Source organism: Poecilia formosa, unplaced genomic scaffold (assembly GCF_000485575.1).
Source record: "Poecilia formosa unplaced genomic scaffold, Poecilia_formosa-5.1.2 Scaffold56, whole genome shotgun sequence".
In the NCBI taxonomy this organism is placed as follows: domain Eukaryota; kingdom Metazoa; phylum Chordata; class Actinopteri; order Cyprinodontiformes; family Poeciliidae; genus Poecilia; species Poecilia formosa.
Window position 1 is genome coordinate 134,981 of NW_006799995.1, and position 18,451 is coordinate 153,431.

Below are 18,451 nucleotides of genomic sequence, written 5' to 3' on the forward strand. Positions count from 1 at the left end.
ACTTATAATACTCCCCTGTGGAGTTCCATTTTCTACTACATATTTTCCTGAGATAATTTCTCCTATTCTAACTTGTATTTTCCTGTTTGTTAAAAAGTCTTTAATCCATTCAGCAGTGTGTTCCAGATGTGCCTCCAATTAAATCAAATGTCTCAATTAACCTACCAGAAGTTTAGAAATTAATGGAATTGTTTAATCCCATGAAATTAAAACGTGAGCTGAGAGCCCGCCTTTCATTTTTATTTAAGTTATGTGCAAACGTTTGATTCTCTATTAGTATTTTTAACAGGCGCAGTTTGGCCAAGCCGTAAAGCTTCAATGTGGGTGTAACCAGTGCCGTAGGGTGTAACGTGATTGAGCATCGAACTAGCCAATAGGAGACGGGATACCTCTGGTCAGCTTTTGTGGACCAATTAGAATTCTCGGCAAACTTGCGTTGCGTTATCTAGGCGGCCTCTGATTGGTGGATGCTGTACATGGGTGTACGTAATCTGTTGGATCACGTTCGGAACAGAGGAAGGAGGAAGCAAACACCGAGAGAAGAGAACCCGAGGAGAAGCAGCTCGACTCTCATTTTACCTCGTCTTACCTTCCACCTACTTTACCCGAGGAAAATCATGGCTCAGTAAGTTTTCTAAATACGCTGCACTTATTTTGGCAGTGGCACAACGATTGGTTGTTGTCGACCTTTATGCTTTAGATTTAGCGATTCCTTAGTCTGTTTTAAAAGGGGTAATCTTCTCTGTTGCAAAGTTTTAGTAGTTTTCTTGCTGAGTGTCTAAAAAACTCTTGCCATAAGTACAAATAAATATTTGACATGACGTTTAACATGTAAAACTACACGGATTAGTGACTCAGTAATCACATTGTACTCTGGGAATTGAAGTCATCTTGGACTCTGCTCTTTAGGCCCTTTATTGTCGTAAAAGACCCAGAAAACCCATACCAAAGAGATGTAAAAGTTTTTTAGTGTTCCAGTCTGATACCAGTCTGCCATCAGGTCCTGACTCTATATATTATACGACTCCTCTTGATTTCAGAGCAGACATTGCACTCATTGGGTTGGCTGTCATGGGCCAGAACCTGATCATGAACATGAACGACCATGGCTTTGTGGTGAGACCCTGATTTTCCTTTATTTACATTTCTCCTTGCACGTCATGTTCTGCTGCTGTTGTGAGTTTTTTTCTCCTCAGTAAGAGCAACATCTCTGCTCTGCAGGTCTGCGCTTACAACAGAACCGTCTCCAAGGTGCACGACTTTCTGCAGAACGAGGCAAAGGGCTCGAAGGTGGTCGGAGCCGAGTCCCTGGAGGACATGGTGTCCAAGCTGAAGAAGCCCAGGAGGATCATTCTGCTGGTTAAGGCTGGACAGGCCGTGGATGACTTCATTGATAAACTGGTTGGTTTTTTTCTACCAAAACATCAGGGGGAAAAAAAATGTCATGAAATATTGTATTCTTAAGAATCCAATTATATGGTAACCTTGAATAAATATACCATCATTTCTATATATTTACACAAAGATTTGAAACAAAACAAAACAACCGACCTGAACAAATTTTATTTTAATTAGAGAAGGAGTAATTATTATATCATTATTTTTGGAGTTTAATTTAAAAAAAAAAATCAAGTTAATATTTAAGACAGTTGCTTTGATGTATAATTTCATATTCTGCTGGATTTCAAACCGAAAATCTGTAGAAAAGAAATCTGAAATCATCAGATCAGACTTCAAAAAGAACAGAAATCCAGTATCATGATTGGTGCATCTCTGTTTTAAACTTTGGATCATTATCACATAAGCTGTTAGCAGTTATGAAATAATTTCATTTTTTAAAAGCTTGGTATGCCTTCATCTTAAATCCACTTCGTATTTATTTATTTTTTTACAGGTTCCCCTGTTAGAAGCCGGAGACATCATTATCGACGGAGGCAACTCTGAGTACAGAGACACGACTGTGAGTCACAGAAGTTTGGCAGAAACGTTTCTTTTTTTGTTTCCCAGCATACATTTTCAAAGTTGCTCTTGTGTTTCGGTCACACAGCGGCGGTGTAAGAGCCTGAAAGAGAAGGGCTTGCTGTTCGTTGGGAGCGGAGTCAGCGGTGGAGAGGAGGGAGCTCGCTATGGACCCTCGCTCATGCCAGGGGGACATAAGGAGGCCTGGTGGGTCCTAAAAAAAAATTACTGAAAGTTTTCTTTATTTTTTATTTTTTTGTTTCTTTCGTGGTTAAAAGTTCATGTTTGCAATTAGCTGGTTAAATATAAACATTTGACGTCATTCACTTTTAAAGGCCGCATATCAAAGACATCTTCCAGAGCATTGCTGCTAAGGTTGGGACAGGAGAGCCTTGCTGTGACTGGGTGGGTGCAGCCGTTTCTTCTTTAAGCATTTAGGATCCAGCAGCGTCGGCTGACGTCGTCGTGCGTTTGTGGGGCAGGTGGGAGACGAGGGCGCGGGTCACTTTGTGAAAATGGTCCACAACGGCATCGAGTACGGAGACATGCAGCTGATCTGCGAGGCCTACCACCTGATGAAGGACGTCCTGGGGATGGACCACGACGAGATGGCGCAGGTGGGGTTCGGGAAGAGAGCGTCCGTCGACGTCTTTTCTCCCGTCGTGTTAACTTCCTTCTGTTTTAAAACGCTCAGGCGTTCGACAGCTGGAACAAGACGGAGCTGGACTCCTTCCTGATCGAGATCACGGCCAACATCCTTAAATACAAGGACACCGACGGGACGCACCTGTTGCCCAAGATCCGCGACAGTGCCGGACAGAAGGGCACGGGGAAATGGACGGCCATTTCAGCCCTGGAGTACGGCACACCCGTCACTTTAATCGGTAGGAGGAAATCAGAAACGAGGAAGTCTCTTGTTTCCCTTCGTCTTCCTGCAGTTCTGGTTTCTTTCGGTAAACTCCACTCCTTGTAACAAAAAGGATTAGGACACACCTGCTAGGATTACAGCCTCAGACAGTTATTGAAGAGTAAAGGTCAGATTTATTTCAAGTCAACAAGTGTTTTTTGGATGTGATCATTATGAGGCTGCAGGTTAAGAAGATCGGAGGCTTTTCTGGCTGCTTGCTGCTCTCTAGTGACATAAGAAGGATTTGGATTTGTTGTTTACTTTTGTATTGTTGTGATTATCACAGAAGGACATGAAGTAAGGCTAACATAAAAAAAAAAAAATGAGGGAGAACTCACTTTAGGACACACAACTGCAAGTAAAGCAGCTCAGAGACAAAAAGTTGATCTTTTGTAGCATGAACCGGCCCATTACCAAACCCATCCAGGCTTTGCTAGGATTAACGTTTTTTAATGCCGTCCGCTCTGCTGCTGTCGGCCGCCGCACGCCGAACAGAGCTTCATTGTGTGAGAAGTGTCCCAGCTTGTGTGGAGCAGTAGTATGCATGGCATGGGGTGGGGGGGGATGATTTCAGAGGCCTCATCAGTTTTTCTCTTGCATCATCTAACTGGACAGTTTGGTTTTCGCAAAGTCATGCTGACTAAACGAAGTCTTTACAGTAGAAAAGTAGATTTTATTATTTATGTGGCAAAACTTAAGATTTCTGCCTTCTGTGACACGCCCACTTAACCTCCATAAATAATGCTGAGTCATGCTGATTGTAATCTTAACAGTGCTCTGTTGATAAGATTGTGCTGCTTTACGTTAGCTCCTCTACGTCTGAGAGATTTCAGGAAATCTAACCGCCTTCTGTCCCTGATTTCATATTCACCAGCCTTTTCTCTCCTCCTCCCTTCTTTCCTGCGTCTCAGGGGAGGCCGTCTTTGCCAGATGCCTGTCCTCTCTGAAGGAGGAGCGGGTCCAGGCCAGCCGCAGCCTCTCCGGCCCCCAGGGGCTCAAATTCGACGGCAACAAGGCCGCTTTCCTGGAGGACATTAGGAAGGTACAGATGAACAGCACAGAATGTGCCGGGCAGGAGATTGTGCTCCTGAAATACATTATTATTATTATTTGATTTATTTATTTGTCAATATTTGTTTAACCCTTAACTGTCACGAGGACTCTGGTGTCCCTGCAGACCATTTGGATAGCATGAAAGCGTTTTCAGGCTGGCAGTTAAGGGGTTATATCAACAACAGTAATATTCAGTATGAAGTCAAAATTGCAGCATTTCTCAAATATTTAAAAACTTAATCAATTTAAAATAATTAGTTTGTCTCCGTACATTGTTAGCTACCTGCAAAATCTGCTTTACCCGATGGCCATTAAGGAGCTAAAATCTAATATTTTTGCTGTATATTAGATTTTTATTGTGCTACAGCTTAACTGAGAAAATCAAGTTTCACAAAATCATCTGCATTTTTGGCTGCAGATGCATCTGCATGAAATCAGAACCTGACTAACGCAAATGTTGCTCCAGAAACCTGGTAAACTACGGTAAAAACAAAACTATATTAACACTAATGAAGTTTTGTAAACATCATAACTTACTGTCGCTGCTGACTGGAGGGTTTTATTTGACCTAAAACGGAGAGATCGAGTTTCGCTTTGCTGCAGTCGTTGAATCTCTAAGAAAAGTTCAAACCAAATTAACTCAATAATTGCATAAAAAATGGCGACATATAGAAAAGTGTGGCACAATTTAATAGAGATATCAACATTGCTGCTTTCCAAATTATTATGAAGCACAAGCAGGTTTATTAAAGTGTTGTAATACTGACGTTTTGAGGAACTCAGCTTGTGTTGAGCATGGCAGATTTCCTGTTTTAAACCTGAGCGGGTGGAAGCGTGAGCTCCTGCATGTCGCAGCGGACTGCGCTTCAGAATATTCTGCCCCGTTAAAAGCGATTGCTTTTGTTTTCTGCAGGCTCTCTACGCCTCCAAGATCATTTCCTACGCGCAGGGCTTCATGCTGCTGCGGCAGGCGGCCAAAGAGTTCGGCTGGACGCTCAACTACGGCGCCATCGCCCTGATGTGGCGAGGAGGCTGCATCATCCGAAGGTGCTGCTCGACCTCGTTTCATCCTCATTTTATGCATGTTTTAATAAAAGATATGGGGCTTCAAGTAGAACGTCTTTCTGCTGCCTGAGGAAAAAGAAGCTTTACTGCTGTGGTGTTGAGGAAGTTAAATCGGATCTTTTTTTTTTTTGTTATTGTGGTGTCGTAATGTGGGAATTTTAGTGGAAGAAAGTGCAGCCTTTCCTTTACAGTCAGATGGAGTGAGGAATGATGACACAGTGGTTGCAGCACTGCTTTTCTGATGTAAAGTGTTGCATCAGTCTAAATCGCATGCAACATCTCTCTTTCTCTCTTTCTCTCTCTCCAGTGTTTTCCTCGGTAAAATCAAAGAGGCCTTTGACCGAGACGCTGACCTGCAGAACTTGTTGCTGGACAACTTTTTCAGCAATGCTGTGCAAGACTGTCAGGTATGAGGAAGTGGGAAGTCGAGCAAACCCGAGCTTACAACAGCCACATTGACAAAGTCTGTTTCCTTCTTTTTACAAAGAAAAGCTGTGATGCAAAGCCGTGACTTATTGCTGTAACGTTTCAGCCGTCTGCTAAGATCTCTTCACATTTCGGGTCAAGTAAATTCAGTCCAAGCTGTTGGGAAAACGAAGCCTGGCAACCGATTTAAAATTGACTGAACCCATTTTAAATTTAGACAGATTCACACGTTTAGGATTCGCTGCAAATATAAAATCTGTTCGTCCTGACCAGATGTGCTGCATGTAAGCAGCTTGGATGAAGCTGTCAATTTTTTTTTATTTATTTTTTTTTATTTTTATTTTTTAAACCTTCTGTCTGTAGGAGTCGTGGCGCAGAACGGTCTGCGCCGGCGTCCAGCACGGCATCCCGATGCCCTGCTTCACTACGGCTCTGTCCTTCTACGACGGATACAGACACGACATGCTGCCTGCCAACCTGCTGCAGGTAAATATGGCGACAGCTGCTGGGAATCGGCTCCCACTGAGAGCAGCAGAGGGTCGAGTCAAAGTCTGGATCTAAATCCAGTTGATCTGTGGCAAAGAATGTAGCTGCATAAAGCTGGTGGAGACGAACCCTAAAAGACCTGCAGACGTATGTTTTCTGCTTAATCAAGTCAGGAAAGCTGAATTCAAATAAACACTTTTTTTTTTAAAATCTGTTGATCTATCACATAAAACTACAATTAAACACATTGGCATTTGTGGTTGAGATGTGAGCAAGATCAAGCAGTGTGAAGGCATCAGTTTTGATCATCAGTCGCTGACGTGGCTTTGATGTTGTCGTTTTCAGGCCCAGAGGGACTACTTTGGCGCTCACACATACGAGCTGCTTTCAAACCCCGGGCATTACATCCACACCAACTGGACGGGCCACGGCGGAAACGTCTCCTCTTCCTCCTACAACGCTTAACAACCACCGTCACCTGGTGCAAAAAAAACAAACAAAAAAACCCAACAACAAATAAGATGAGTAAAAGAGGACGTTGCTCGGAAAAGAAGAACCCGTGTCCCACATTCCAGCTCCATGACCAACCTCGGCTTCATCCTGACTTTTACTCTTCAGAGACCTCTTGCAGTTTTATTTATCAAGACATGGGATCATAGCGCGTGTTGCCTTCCTACTTCTGATCTGTTCTGATGTAGCTGCAGTCACACACACACACACACACACACACACCAACCCGTTGGCCTCATCTGGACACCAGGCTAACGTTCATCAGTCGTGTTGGACCCAGCGTTGACACTGGATTAAGGTGAAGCGTTGCACTGATCTGTAAAAGGCTAAATAAAGATCTCAATCCCTTTATAATTAGCTTTGATGGTCCTTACGCCGTGCGAGCTGTGAACAAAGACTGAGGTTTGTTTGTGTGTAACTCTAAATTAGGAAACTCATTACAGACTCTGGTAGCCGCGCAGAGACAGACACTCACACTTGCATTCAAATGGAGGCATTTGATTGTAAGCTTTATCAACATTGACGCATCAAGAGTCATGATATGCAAATTCTCTTTTTCAAGTTTGAAGCAAAATATAAAACCATAAATTTGGGGTAAAGGGTAATTTAAGTTGTTGTCCAGCAAGGGGACTTGGGGCTTCTTTAGGCTGCAGAGTAAAAAAAGCCTCTGAGTAAACAATCACATTTTGGTTTTTTTAGATTTAATTGGAATTTAAACTGCTTAATTGTAACTGCTACCAGAGATCCTTCCTTCCATCACCAACCACTCCTTAAACACACATTGATGATATGATTTATGGTAAATATTATCGAAGTATTTTTGAACCTGAGGGTGACAGTTTGGGTCAGATTACTAAAACTGTGAGTGGATTGGACGTTCCAACAGAAAAATGATCCAAAACAAATTGAAACTGATTGAAAGTCAAATATTTGCACCCAGTTCCTGTTTAAATTAATTCCGAGGTGTGTGCCGTGTAATCATCAATCAAGGAGAAAAGTTCAAATTAAAACTCCAAAATTAAATCAACAATGTGAGAAAAACACAAACGTGTAAAACTAAATCAGTCAACCGTCCCTTGACTCTTTGAACATCTTCAAGTTGATGGTCAGATTAGGTTTAAAAAAAAAAAAAAAAAAAAAATCCTCCTTTTGTTCTAATGCGACGGCTTCTCTGGGAATAATGTGTCACGTCACCAGCTTCAATAATAGATGGAGCAACGCAGCAGCTACTACACCCACCACAGGGAAGGATGCTGCATCTGCCAACACAGCTGTTACCACACTCACTGGTCATCAGCAAACAAAGCTTCATTATTACACCTCGTCTTACCTTGGGTGACTCTTACGTTGATGTTAGCATAACGTTCCTCTTCCCTCATCATGAGACACTTCAGACCTTTACTCTGTGTTGAAGCTTGTATCTTACAGTAAGTACAGTATAAATATTGTTATTGATTTATTAAGGAACACAATAAGACTCAGTAACCTGGTGAGGGTCACTGGGTAAACTTTTCGGCTCTTGTCTTCTTGCAGGCCCCTGATTAGCAGCTGTTGCATCAGAGCTCAGTGAAACCTCATGGAGGTGAAACTGTGACTCATCTGCATTAAAGAGGACAGACACTAAAGAGAGGTGATGCATAATGGAGCAGGTGATTGCATCGACTTCCCTTTGTCCACACAATGGACGTGAAACCAGCATAAACTAATTCAGCAGGGTGAAATTCGTATTATTTCTTAGGGTTAGGTACATTTCTTGCATAATAGGCTCTAAAGAGTACAACCTTCAACTAAAATGTCGGGGGTTTGTGATGTAAAAACCTTTTGCACAAGTAAAGTGACATTATCCTATACAACTCAACTTAAAAACAAGCCAATCTGTTATTTTTAAATGCATTGTGAGCAGGTGTGCTCCATTTGTGTTTTGTAAGGCAGACAGAAACTGTCGAGCTGTGGGAATAACTCTTTAAGAATCAGACAACGGACTAGGTACCTTAAACGTTATGAAAAACTGGAGTATAACTTTGACTAGACCTCTATGAAACACAGAGTAACATATGTAATTAATATTTCCACAAACCTACAGCTGTAGATCAGGCAGCCTTTGCGTGTTTGTGTGAGTACAAGGAGCTTGGATGTGGACATTCATGCTGCTGACATCAACACCAGGTGTGTGAATCAGGCACCAAAACACACAGATTGTCATTAGGCCCAAAATATTTTCCATTTTGCATTTTCTAATCAGCTGTCACAATTTAATCATTTCTAAAGTCATTTAGATGCATTTCATTGGTACTCTTGTTTCCTTCTATGAGCCAAAGACATGACTGTGAGGTTAATTGGTCTCTAATTTATCTTTTGGTATGCGTGTGTGTGCATGGCTGTTGTTAAGAAACAACTGATAACTAACATCTTTTGTAGTTTATTACATTTAGTTAACGTTTTTCTTTTTGTTTCTATTTTATCGGTGTTACCAGCAGTCTATTTCTAACTTCCTTAATGCGTTGAAAAAAAGATCCATTGAAATAATCAAGGTGCAACAGCACAACCTGCTGGAGGAAGACTGTAGCTACACTCCAACTAGTCAAGTTGAACACCTTACATTATACATGTGAACAAGTAGCTGCTGTCCTAGCGGAACATGATAAATCCTTCCAGTCAGGAGGAATGGGGTCAAAGGTCCGCCAATCTACTGTGGAAGGATATTTAATCTGTCTCAAATTACTCATCTCTACCAAATGCAAAGATAAAACCAGAAGTTTAAACACACTGAATACAAAAACAGCATATAATTGTTTGAACAGATGAACGCATCGCCTTCAAGCATCTGGAAATTGTTCCCAAGGATGAACCAGACCTGTGCAGCTGCATGATTCTCTTCCTGATGTCTTCAGCAGTGTGCTCCAGATGTGCCTCCAATTAAATCAACTGTGTCAATTAACCTACCAGAAGTTTCCAAAGCCATGACATAATCATCTGGGCTTCCCCTCATTGGTGGTAATAGTCCTAATTTTGAAGACGTCATTAAGTAAATATTCACATATTCTTCCATTATTTGTGGTTGTGGCAGGTATAAATAATTTTGACCTAAATTAAGAGAAGTTTGGCTGATTCGACTAAAGGCAGAGAGGGAAAAAAATGATCCATGTTTTATCTGAATGTACAATAAGAAATAGCTTTGGAAATCTGAAGGGAGGATTAACACCACAGTGAAAGAAAAGGTGGAATTCACCACATACCAGTTAAAACATTTAAGATTAGTTCTCAACTCCAACGTTTAATTTTAAGAAAAAGAAGGCATTTTCTTTAACAATGTGCGCACAACCACTCTGATCATACGCCATCCCTCGCTGTCTCCAAGGAGACAGTGAACGGTCATCAAAAGCAAGGAACACGTGACGTCAGTCACCTTTCTTTGCAAGCTTCCCGCTCAGGATAGCGTATCACCCACTCTTCATCGTGGTTAGCGAGACCATACAAATTAGAAACACATTTCTCAAGTCGCAAACTATAGAAATGATCCCTGAAAGTATAGTCTTGACTCACCAAACCTCCTCCACGTCTTCTAGTACGAACCCCCTACCCTTCTCAGTGACGGTGCAGGCAAAGCGACGAAAGCTCCACAGGTAATTAATGTAAAACTTAAGTAATTAATGTAAAACTTAATAACACAAACCCCGTTTAGATTGTTTTAATTACAATAGTTACAAGTATAAAGTATCCTGTGACAAATTATGTTTATTTACATAAAGTTGAGAAGTTGACTTCTCAACTTCCAGAAATTTAGCTACACTGAAAGTCATAACTTAAATATAAATGCTGCATTAAAATGGGAAAAACTCGGATATAAATAAGAGTTTATATACATATGTCTTTTCTGATTACCCATAAGGCATTGCGCTTTAATGTTCCACCTCTCAGACGCTACTATCCCACGTGGTAGACTATGCTAACAATAACAGACGCACTGTCCCCATATCCCGGTCTGCTACATGCAAACTGGGGGTCGCTGTTCAATGTGTGCGGTCTTCAGCGTTCCTAAATTAAGCCAAATAACAAAAATGATAAACAGAAAGGCATATACATGATGTATAATGCGATTAAAAACTCGTAGTCTGTAAGTCTCTTGCTCAAAATGGATAGTTCATTCCTCAAAAGCAAATATGCAAGTCAATGAAACTCAGTGTCATCTAAAAGAAAAGTCCTGGCATGTTTGTGGAGAAGATAGTCAAATGGCTTTGTCATGTTTTCATGCAAAAATGTCAGACCTTGCTGACACTACCTGAAAATGGTAAAGAGTGCTACACTATTTGCACAGCCATTTAAAATATAGTTTAGTTACACAGTACTTATTCAGGACACTTATACTCCACTGCTCTATCAAGGTCGTTTGCTCTATTGTGAAACAAAATAAGCAGTTTTGCATAGTCACAATCTTTTTTCTTTATGATTAAAAAAAATGTCTGCAAATACTTGTACATATTGCTCAGTTATCTTTATTTCCTCTAAAGTTTATACTTTGTATGCTGTGCGTGCTTGAAAGGAAAAAAAAGTAAAATGCCTTGACCTGCATACAAATGTTTCACATTTTTACTGCATTGTGCTCTATGCAGTTGTTTTTTCACAGCATTATGCATAAGCCAAGTACAAACTTATTTACAACAGAGAAAAGCTATACACAACTGTAAACAATATTAATCAAAGTTGAGATTCACTGAGAGAAATTGCTCAACTTGGCAGACTTTTCAAAGAAATAATAAAACATAATGCATAATTTTGACAGATTTTGAAAACTAGCTGAACAGTTTGGTATGTAATGATTCCAGCAATGAAATGACTTACAGGGAATGACTATCCAGGATAAGTATGGTTCATTTGGACCGACATAAGCAAATGACGTAAAAATGCAGAAAATTTGATGGAAGCAATTGATTGATGTCTGAACACATTAACAATTTGTTGGGAAATAATGAGACATATGGTGACTAAATGCTGTGGAAGTTGAATTAGTGATAAAAATAAAATAGATTCCAAGCAGAGAAACGCAGCAAAGCAATTGAGGAAAAGTAACACTTTGTAGAATTGCATGATAGCTGAACCAATAGTTGAAGTGGACACGACTCCTTTTCATTGCGACTTGCCACACTGGGTCAGAATATTAAAGATTTGATGGCGTACAATAAATCATCTCTATTAAAATTATTTTGTTACAACTTGATCTGTTACAACCTGATCTTAGGTCAGATTCAAATATTTGAAGAAGTGGAATTATAGATTTTAATTATAAAAACAAACAAAAACCAAACACTTGTAATATAATTTTGTATGTAATGAATCCATACACCAGTTTCACTTTCTAAAAAAAAAAAAGTTGTAAATCTGAGGTCTTAAATGAAAATCACAGCACTGAAAAAAATAACTACAAAACTATCAGGTATCTTAAGTAAAAAGTAACATGCTTACCAAAACTGAGACCACATACAACTTAAAAAAAAGACTACTTTTTATTTTACATCGCAACACTAGCATCAATACACAAAGTGTGATTTTGCGCTCAGATCTTTATACTGAAAAATGCCAATACACTTCATCATGAAAGCAAACAGCCATCAACATATCCTGCTATGCTAATACAACTTTTGATCACAATAAATAATATAAGGTTTTATACTCGCATATACTGGTAACTTGTGAAGTATTTATGAACATGTTCAAGTGAGGTAGAATTGAACAGTTTTTGGAGGACAAAATGAATTTTTTTCTAACAAGCAGGATGACTTTGGTCCCAATGTGTCAAAACAAACAAATATGTGAATATAATTTTGATATCACTCTAGCTGAGTGGGTCGAATGTTTCTTGCTAATGAGGCGACGTAGATCCTTCCCAGAATTAAGGCGATTTCGGCTTCGTCATCAAGCGTCGCCGACTCCAAACTGGGGCTCAGAAGAAAATTGGGCTTTTTCCAAATCCGACGACCCTAGACATGTGAATTAAAGTGTTGGCAGTTCAATTAAAGTCAAAAACAAGTCTTTGTCAAGAGGGTATTTTCCCTAGTTAAATTAAGTTTTATTTCACACTTCCCTTTGATTCACAAAACATAGAAAAATGCATTCGAAACCACTTCAAACACAAACTTTCAATGGGAACTATTCAAACATTCACCAGGAACATCTTCCAAACTTCAGCACTCTTTCAGTGTTTTTCCCCCTCCCGTCACACAGACTTCACAAACAAAGTCACATTTTCACACAGAGGGTGGTAACAAGGAGAAAGTAAGACGAGCATTCACATCGCATTGGACAGCAAGAAAAGATCTACTAAAAGATACAGATATTCATAGCACTTGACAATTCAGTGTGATTTCTTTTTTTTTTTTAATATAAAGAATCAGGGATGGATAGAAAAATGATACGAGTAAGCAGAAAACTCAGGGATCTTGAGATGCAAGAAATGTCCTTGTGATGGTCACTGAGAACACACACGTACTTTGCTTCTTCCTCTCACACTCGCACAAAGCCACAGGTTCTTCTCACCTCTCCCAGGCATTTGTCTTTCAAAAAATATATAAATAAAGCACAAACAGTTCTTGCTTTCCTTCCTTTTGCTCACTCTCATTCGGTCCAACACCAAATCCACTCATCGAGATCAAAAAGCGACAAGGGCAGACAAGATTTCTATATCCCGAAAAGAGGAAAGAAAAAAAAAAAAAAGAGGGGGAGGGGAGAGAAAAGAAAGGCAACACCCACCGTCTAACACTGTATACGCAGAGTGAAGTTGTGTTCTCGGATGATAAAGCATTTACACGTGGGAGGAGGGGAAGGGATACTGAGATCTGCCGAACATTGCAGCCAATGACGCGACTCCTCCCGGGAAATTGTGAAAGAGTTGGTGAACTGCGGAAGAAACGTTCATGAAGGCGTTTCCAAAGGAAAAGAAAAAATAAAACAAACCAAAGAAATACAATATGATGCATAAATATATATAATTATCTCACAGCCAGCTTTCGACAGACTGCGGGGAGACCTCAACATACTCGTGCACGTTTATGAACAGTTATGGTGCATGCACGGCCGTCTCTTCATAACATATTCTCACAAACGAAACTACGCAGGAGGATTCCACAAACTAAATGTTTTACCCATTCAATGCATGACTACACAGTCAGTCACACAAGTAGAAATGTTTGCTTTTACTAAAATAAAAGGCAGTGTTTCTTTCTTAAATAAGATATAAGCCATTCCTTCCTGTAGGTATACTTACCAGATTTGCCTAACAGCAAGAGAAAACGTCAACTCTCACCTAGCTCTACATTCCCCAGCTAGAAGACTTGGACTCCATTGACGTGCCAAAGCCGGAGCTGAAGCCGCTGCTGGAGGCCGTGTTAGTGCCTCCGGCCCAGCCCAGGCTGGCTGAGCTGGGGCTGCTGTAGCTGGTGCTGGCAGAGCTATACGTCTGATCTCTGGTGGTTGAGGCTGTGCCTGCCGCCGTGGTCAAGCCCTGCTGGTTAGCCAGCATGCCCATCATCCCCCAGCTGCTCTGCAGTGCCGCCTGAGCTGCTGCCACCATCGCTGGGTTAAGGCCCAGAGCCCCAAAGTTAACCCCTCCACTACCGCTGCCTAGCCCCCCGCGATTACTGCCGTAGCCCTGACTGAACCCGCCAGCCCCAAACCGACCCCGATCCATCATTTGCCTACTGTTATTGTGTTTGGGCTCAGCGTTGGAGATGTGCACGCTGACGCCCTTGATGATCAGGTCCTCTCCGCACAGAGCCTGGGCGACCTAAGGAAGAACAGAAGGAGAACATTTAACACCGCAGGCTGTTGATTACTTCAGTCTACGGATGACCAATACTATTCCAAACAGTTTGTGCTTTCTTCATTATTTCAATGCTTTGCAAAAGTATTCAACCCTCTCAAACGTTTCCGCATGACAACTGGAGACTTCAGTGTAAATTTAGGGACATTTGTGGTGATAAATCAACTATTGAGCAGCTCTTACTTTTAAGGAGGAAAGAAAATGTATGTTCTTCATTTGTTTTTACAAAAAAATTGTGTAGTCAGAATTTGTCTTCTATGTTTTTTGCTGCACATACAGCGGCAAGTCTTTTCAGGTATGTCTTTACCAGCTTTGTGTGTTTTGAAACTGAAGTTTTAACCCATTCATCTCTGTAAAATAATTCAAGCTTAATATAAACACACATTTGTGCATGTAAAATAAATAACGTGACAAATGTTTGAGAGGTATGAATGCTATCGATTCTTACTGTAACATCAGCTATCTTAAAATTTGAGCTAATATTCAGTGTAAGTGAAGAGTAGCAGCTCTGACCTGATCATCAGCAAACGTGACAAATGCAAAGGCCCGGAAAGGTTTGGGAATGAAGACATCAGTGACTTCACCGTACTGCATGAAGTACTGCCTCAGATCGTCCGTCGTCATGTCCTCTGTGCAGCGGCCGACAAAGATTTTACGGCTCCGCATCGGTTCGTCGGGAGATGCCTGACGAGAGAAAGAAGCCCAGTCAGGTTATAGATGGAGCGATTGATTGCGTTCAATCTATTGTGATGACTTAGAAAGTGATTTTCAAAACTTCTAAACCGCTTTAACGAAGGAATGCGACTACATCTTAACAGTGAAAGAAAACATCAACTTCTCATTTTCCAGAGTATTCTGCTACGGTGTCCAGCTTACCTTTGAGTTGGGAAGTTTGCAGTCACACCATCGTCCATCAATCATGTGTCTCTGAGCAATGACTTTGGTTTGCGTCTCATAGTCTGCAAAGCGGACGAACCCAAAACCTTTTGAGTTGCCAGTTTTTGCATCTCTCTTCACCTGGGAACAGCAAAGAGTGAGAATGCCAGATTAATTTCCACTTTAAAGTTGCTATTCAGTCTAGTTAGAACTTAATATTGAGGGGGAAAAAACAGGAGCATTTAAAGTTAAATGAGACATCAGTACCTGTACCATAATGACCTCCCCAAAGGTGCTAAAGTAATCCTTCAGGTCTTGTTCTGTTGTTTTCCAAGGCAACCCGAGGACTATGAGGTCTGACGTTTTCTGAAAACCTCTTTTGATTTTAACAGCCGACGCCGCGTCAATTTCCTCCATCTTCCTTTTGTTATCTGCAAAGAACAAATAAGATTCTGGCGTAAGAAAAACAAAAAAAACAATCACAAAAATCTAATTAGACACACAGAGAACAAAAAGTAAACATCCACAGAATCAACTATAAACCAACACCATTTATTCTGTGCCATTACGTATATTTGATATTTAGCTATGTTTATTAATGATGCAGCTTCAGGTTAAGTGTCATGATTTAGTGACAGGTTTGTAACAAATTTGTAAAAAAAAACAAAACAAAACAAACAAACAAAAAAAAACTTATGTTACAAGCCACTATTACACCTCCTGACTACCTTAGAAAGCATTTAAACCCAAGAATGTTTTTTTTGTTTGCAGATTCAGGAAATCATGTTTGACTTTAGCTTTTCACCCAACAGTTTAATTTGTTGTTTATTGCCACAATACTGAGGTCAGAATGGTTCAGGTCTTACCTGTCTGACAGGATTTGATATCGTTTTGTTTATTTATTTATTTATTTTTAGCTCCTCTCACTTGTGGAGTTTTATTTTTACAAACAAATTATTTCTTTAGGCTTCATCTTCAGACCATAAAACATCCCGTTTCATTTGAATGCTGGCTCTGACACTTGTCATACAGATCTGGATGGATTGGAGCCTTTTCAAAAGTCACACATCAAACCTTTAAGGGTGATGTATAATTCAAATCTTAACTTTGACAAACGGATTTGGTTAGACACATGGGGATCCATTTTTAAAGTTAGAACTCTGTTGTAATTGGAAGTCTTAAAACACTGGATCCACAGTTTAATTGCACCCCAATTTAATTGGTTATTTTTATTGGCCCTTCTTCATTTTCTAAGTGATTTTAAACATGTTTTTGTTTACCAATGATGCACTGAATGGACAGGCACTTGTAACTCTTAAGTTCTGGACCAAACTGCCCCTCATCTAAAAACAAATCGTTACTGAATGGCTTTTAATACCTTAAAAGAGCTAACATTTTTCTGTTGAACCATGTTGATCATTTACCTATTGTAACTTGTGATTTCTTGACTTGTCTGTATGTTAGTTTTGTGCTTTTGTGTTGTATTCTTAATTATACTACTTTTTGCACTATGCCTGAAAAATACATTCTATATAAATAACCTTGAATTTTTTTCTGAAACAGTGAAAAGTTTTTGAGGGATTTACGAAGGAGTGTGGATGTGGATGATAAGTATTGTTTTCACACCAAACTCTAAAGAAAACCTATACACTGTGCTCTGCGTTAGCTTTTGCTATCTTTAGGAATTTGATTATAAAGTAACACAACTAGTAATGCAGAATAAAAAGCATTTTATAATGGGTTTTGTGCAATAGCTGCTAAATCTCTGACTGCACACTCGCTTTGAATACAGGCTGAAGTTTGCAGACAGTCTGCTGGTAAAAAAAAAACAGGAAAAGCATATCCTGTCTCACCTTTGGGATAGTTTACGACATAGACCAGGTTTCCCCAGCTGCTCTCTGGTGCATGCAGGACGCCCTCCACCAGCCGGACCCCCCTCATGCACTGGGACTCCGGGTTTCTGTACCGAAGACCGCAAGCCCCCGGGAACTGGGCTGATACCGAGGATAGTAGAACAGTCCCATCGTCCTCTGAGGGGATCTCCATGGGCTCCTCGTTCTCATCCTCAGCCACCCGAATGTACAGCTCTGACATTTTGCTCCGGGATGGCTGAGCGCTGGTCCGAGAGCAGTCAGCTGATGACGGAGCTCAAGTTGCTGGTTAACCACTGAGGCTCAACGCGAGTTGGAAGGTCTTAAACGTGGCTCAAATTTTCTTCGGTTTAAACAAAAGAAGTAAATGTACAACAACGGAAGTCAGGAGCAGACAAACCGTGCTCATTCGACAGTTGTAACATTTAAAAGCTGGCGGTCATGAAAGCCCGATGTTTTCTCTCAACGGAACACGTAAACAAGTTAGCCAGCTAGCTAAAGAGCTAGCAAACTCAAAGCAGCTCGGAAAATGAATGACTATGTTTAATGTCAGCGAGTAAACAACTCTTATTCCGGCTTACAAGTGTGTAATCGAAAATACAATGCAAACAAAAACCTCCACAAGTTGTTATTTTCGGTGAAATTTCATGAACGAAATCTGCACAGCTACTCACGGCTAACAAAATGGCCGCGGACCGCTCACCTTGTAAAGATGACATCATCGTGCTGGAACAGCTCACTTTCATGTTTCTGTAGGGGAGGTGGAAAAATAAAAATAAATGAAATAAACATTATTACCACTGGTAATCTCTTTGAATAAATCATAGTTCGTGTTTTTGACGCTGTGTTAATGTTTTTGTCTTGCGGTTTTTGGTTTACAAATCTTAAGCGTAGTGACGTCTTCTTAAGGCAAAACCACGACGACTCACGTTAAAAACCGAAACAAAAGGGACTCAAGTTAATATTCTGGAAAATTGGATATGTACTTTTTAAAAATATGAAGCAAACTTAAAATAATTACCGTAAATTTGTATTAAAAAAAAATCCTAAAAAAAATAATTATTATAAATATTAATTACTCTGTACAATCTTTATTCTGTGCAGACAATGCTGAAATAAAACAAGCTGGTGCAGAGATTACTACATATAACAAATAAGAAATAAAATGGTTATGTTGAATTTATGTAAATCCCTTCAAACTATATATTTTTGCATAATATTCTTAGCAATAAACAAAATAACGGAACTTTTTTGGGAGTGTCACATCAGAAAGACACACAGAAAGCAGAAGCAAGCAATACAGTGTCTTTATTGCTTATTATTATAAGGTGAGTTTTTAGTGTGAGTTATAAGCATCGCTAGAAAAACCTACATGTATTTAGGTGAAATTAATAAACTCTTTCATTTCTACATTTGAAAGTGAATTAAATTCTGATTCATGTGCCGTTCTGTGAAGCAGGTTGTATTTTCTGCAGTGCAGAAAGG

At 40.1% G+C, this 18,451-nt stretch overlaps 2 protein-coding genes across 4 annotated transcripts; one reads left to right on the forward strand and one right to left on the reverse strand.

Moving 5' to 3' along the window:
- Positions 1–497: 497 nt before the first annotated feature.
- On the forward strand, positions 498–6,757 carry pgd (phosphogluconate dehydrogenase). Its single transcript, XM_007553301.2, has 13 exons — positions 498–625; positions 1,041–1,116; positions 1,222–1,401; positions 1,895–1,960; positions 2,048–2,166; positions 2,295–2,364; positions 2,442–2,576; positions 2,654–2,843; positions 3,778–3,908; positions 4,833–4,966; positions 5,292–5,391; positions 5,774–5,896; positions 6,242–6,757. The coding sequence occupies exons 1-13, from the start codon at positions 618–620 to the stop codon at positions 6,359–6,361; spliced, it is 1,452 nt and encodes a 483-aa protein (XP_007553363.1). The 5' UTR covers positions 498–617; the 3' UTR covers positions 6,362–6,757.
- A 4,126-nt stretch (positions 6,758–10,883) lies between these two features.
- Positions 10,884–17,678, reverse strand: LOC103138914 (TAR DNA-binding protein 43-like). Of its 3 annotated transcripts, XR_001662296.1 has the most exons (7): positions 16,949–17,677; positions 15,363–15,526; positions 15,096–15,236; positions 14,733–14,903; positions 14,099–14,183; positions 13,151–13,297; positions 10,884–12,381 (listed from the first exon to the last, which is right to left on the reverse strand). XR_001662296.1 is itself a non-coding variant. In XM_007553309.2 (6 exons), the coding sequence occupies exons 1-6, from the start codon at positions 17,187–17,189 to the stop codon at positions 13,203–13,205; spliced, it is 897 nt and encodes a 298-aa protein (XP_007553371.1). In that variant the 5' UTR covers positions 17,190–17,677; the 3' UTR covers positions 12,434–13,202. The 3 variants fall into 3 exon arrangements, 2 of the variants coding, with proteins under 2 accessions (XP_007553371.1, XP_007553369.1); XM_007553309.2 differs by lacking the exon at positions 10,884–12,381 and having other exon boundaries at positions 12,434–13,297; XM_007553307.2 differs by lacking the exon at positions 10,884–12,381 and having other exon boundaries at positions 13,288–14,183; positions 16,949–17,678.
- Positions 17,679–18,451: the final 773 nt, after the last annotated feature.

Bases quoted from the DNA above. Each gene is read 5' to 3' on its own strand.
- pgd (XM_007553301.2), top strand. The intron at 1,117-1,221 runs GTGAGACCCTGA...TCTGCTCTGCAG, and splicing joins TGAACGACCATGGCTTTGTG to GTCTGCGCTTACAACAGAAC. The intron at 2,167-2,294 runs GTGGGTCCTAAA...TCACTTTTAAAG, and splicing joins GGGGGACATAAGGAGGCCTG to GCCGCATATCAAAGACATCT.
- LOC103138914 (XM_007553307.2), bottom strand. From the start codon at position 17,189: ATGTCAGAGCTGTACATTCGGGTGGCTGAGGATGAGAACGAGGAGCCC. The intron at 15,527-16,948 runs GTGAGACAGGAT...TGTTCTTTGCAG, and splicing joins TGTCGTAAACTATCCCAAAG to ATAACAAAAGGAAGATGGAG. The intron at 14,184-14,732 runs GTCAGAGCTGCT...GTTCTTCCTTAG, and splicing joins TCACGTTTGCTGATGATCAG to GTCGCCCAGGCTCTGTGCGG.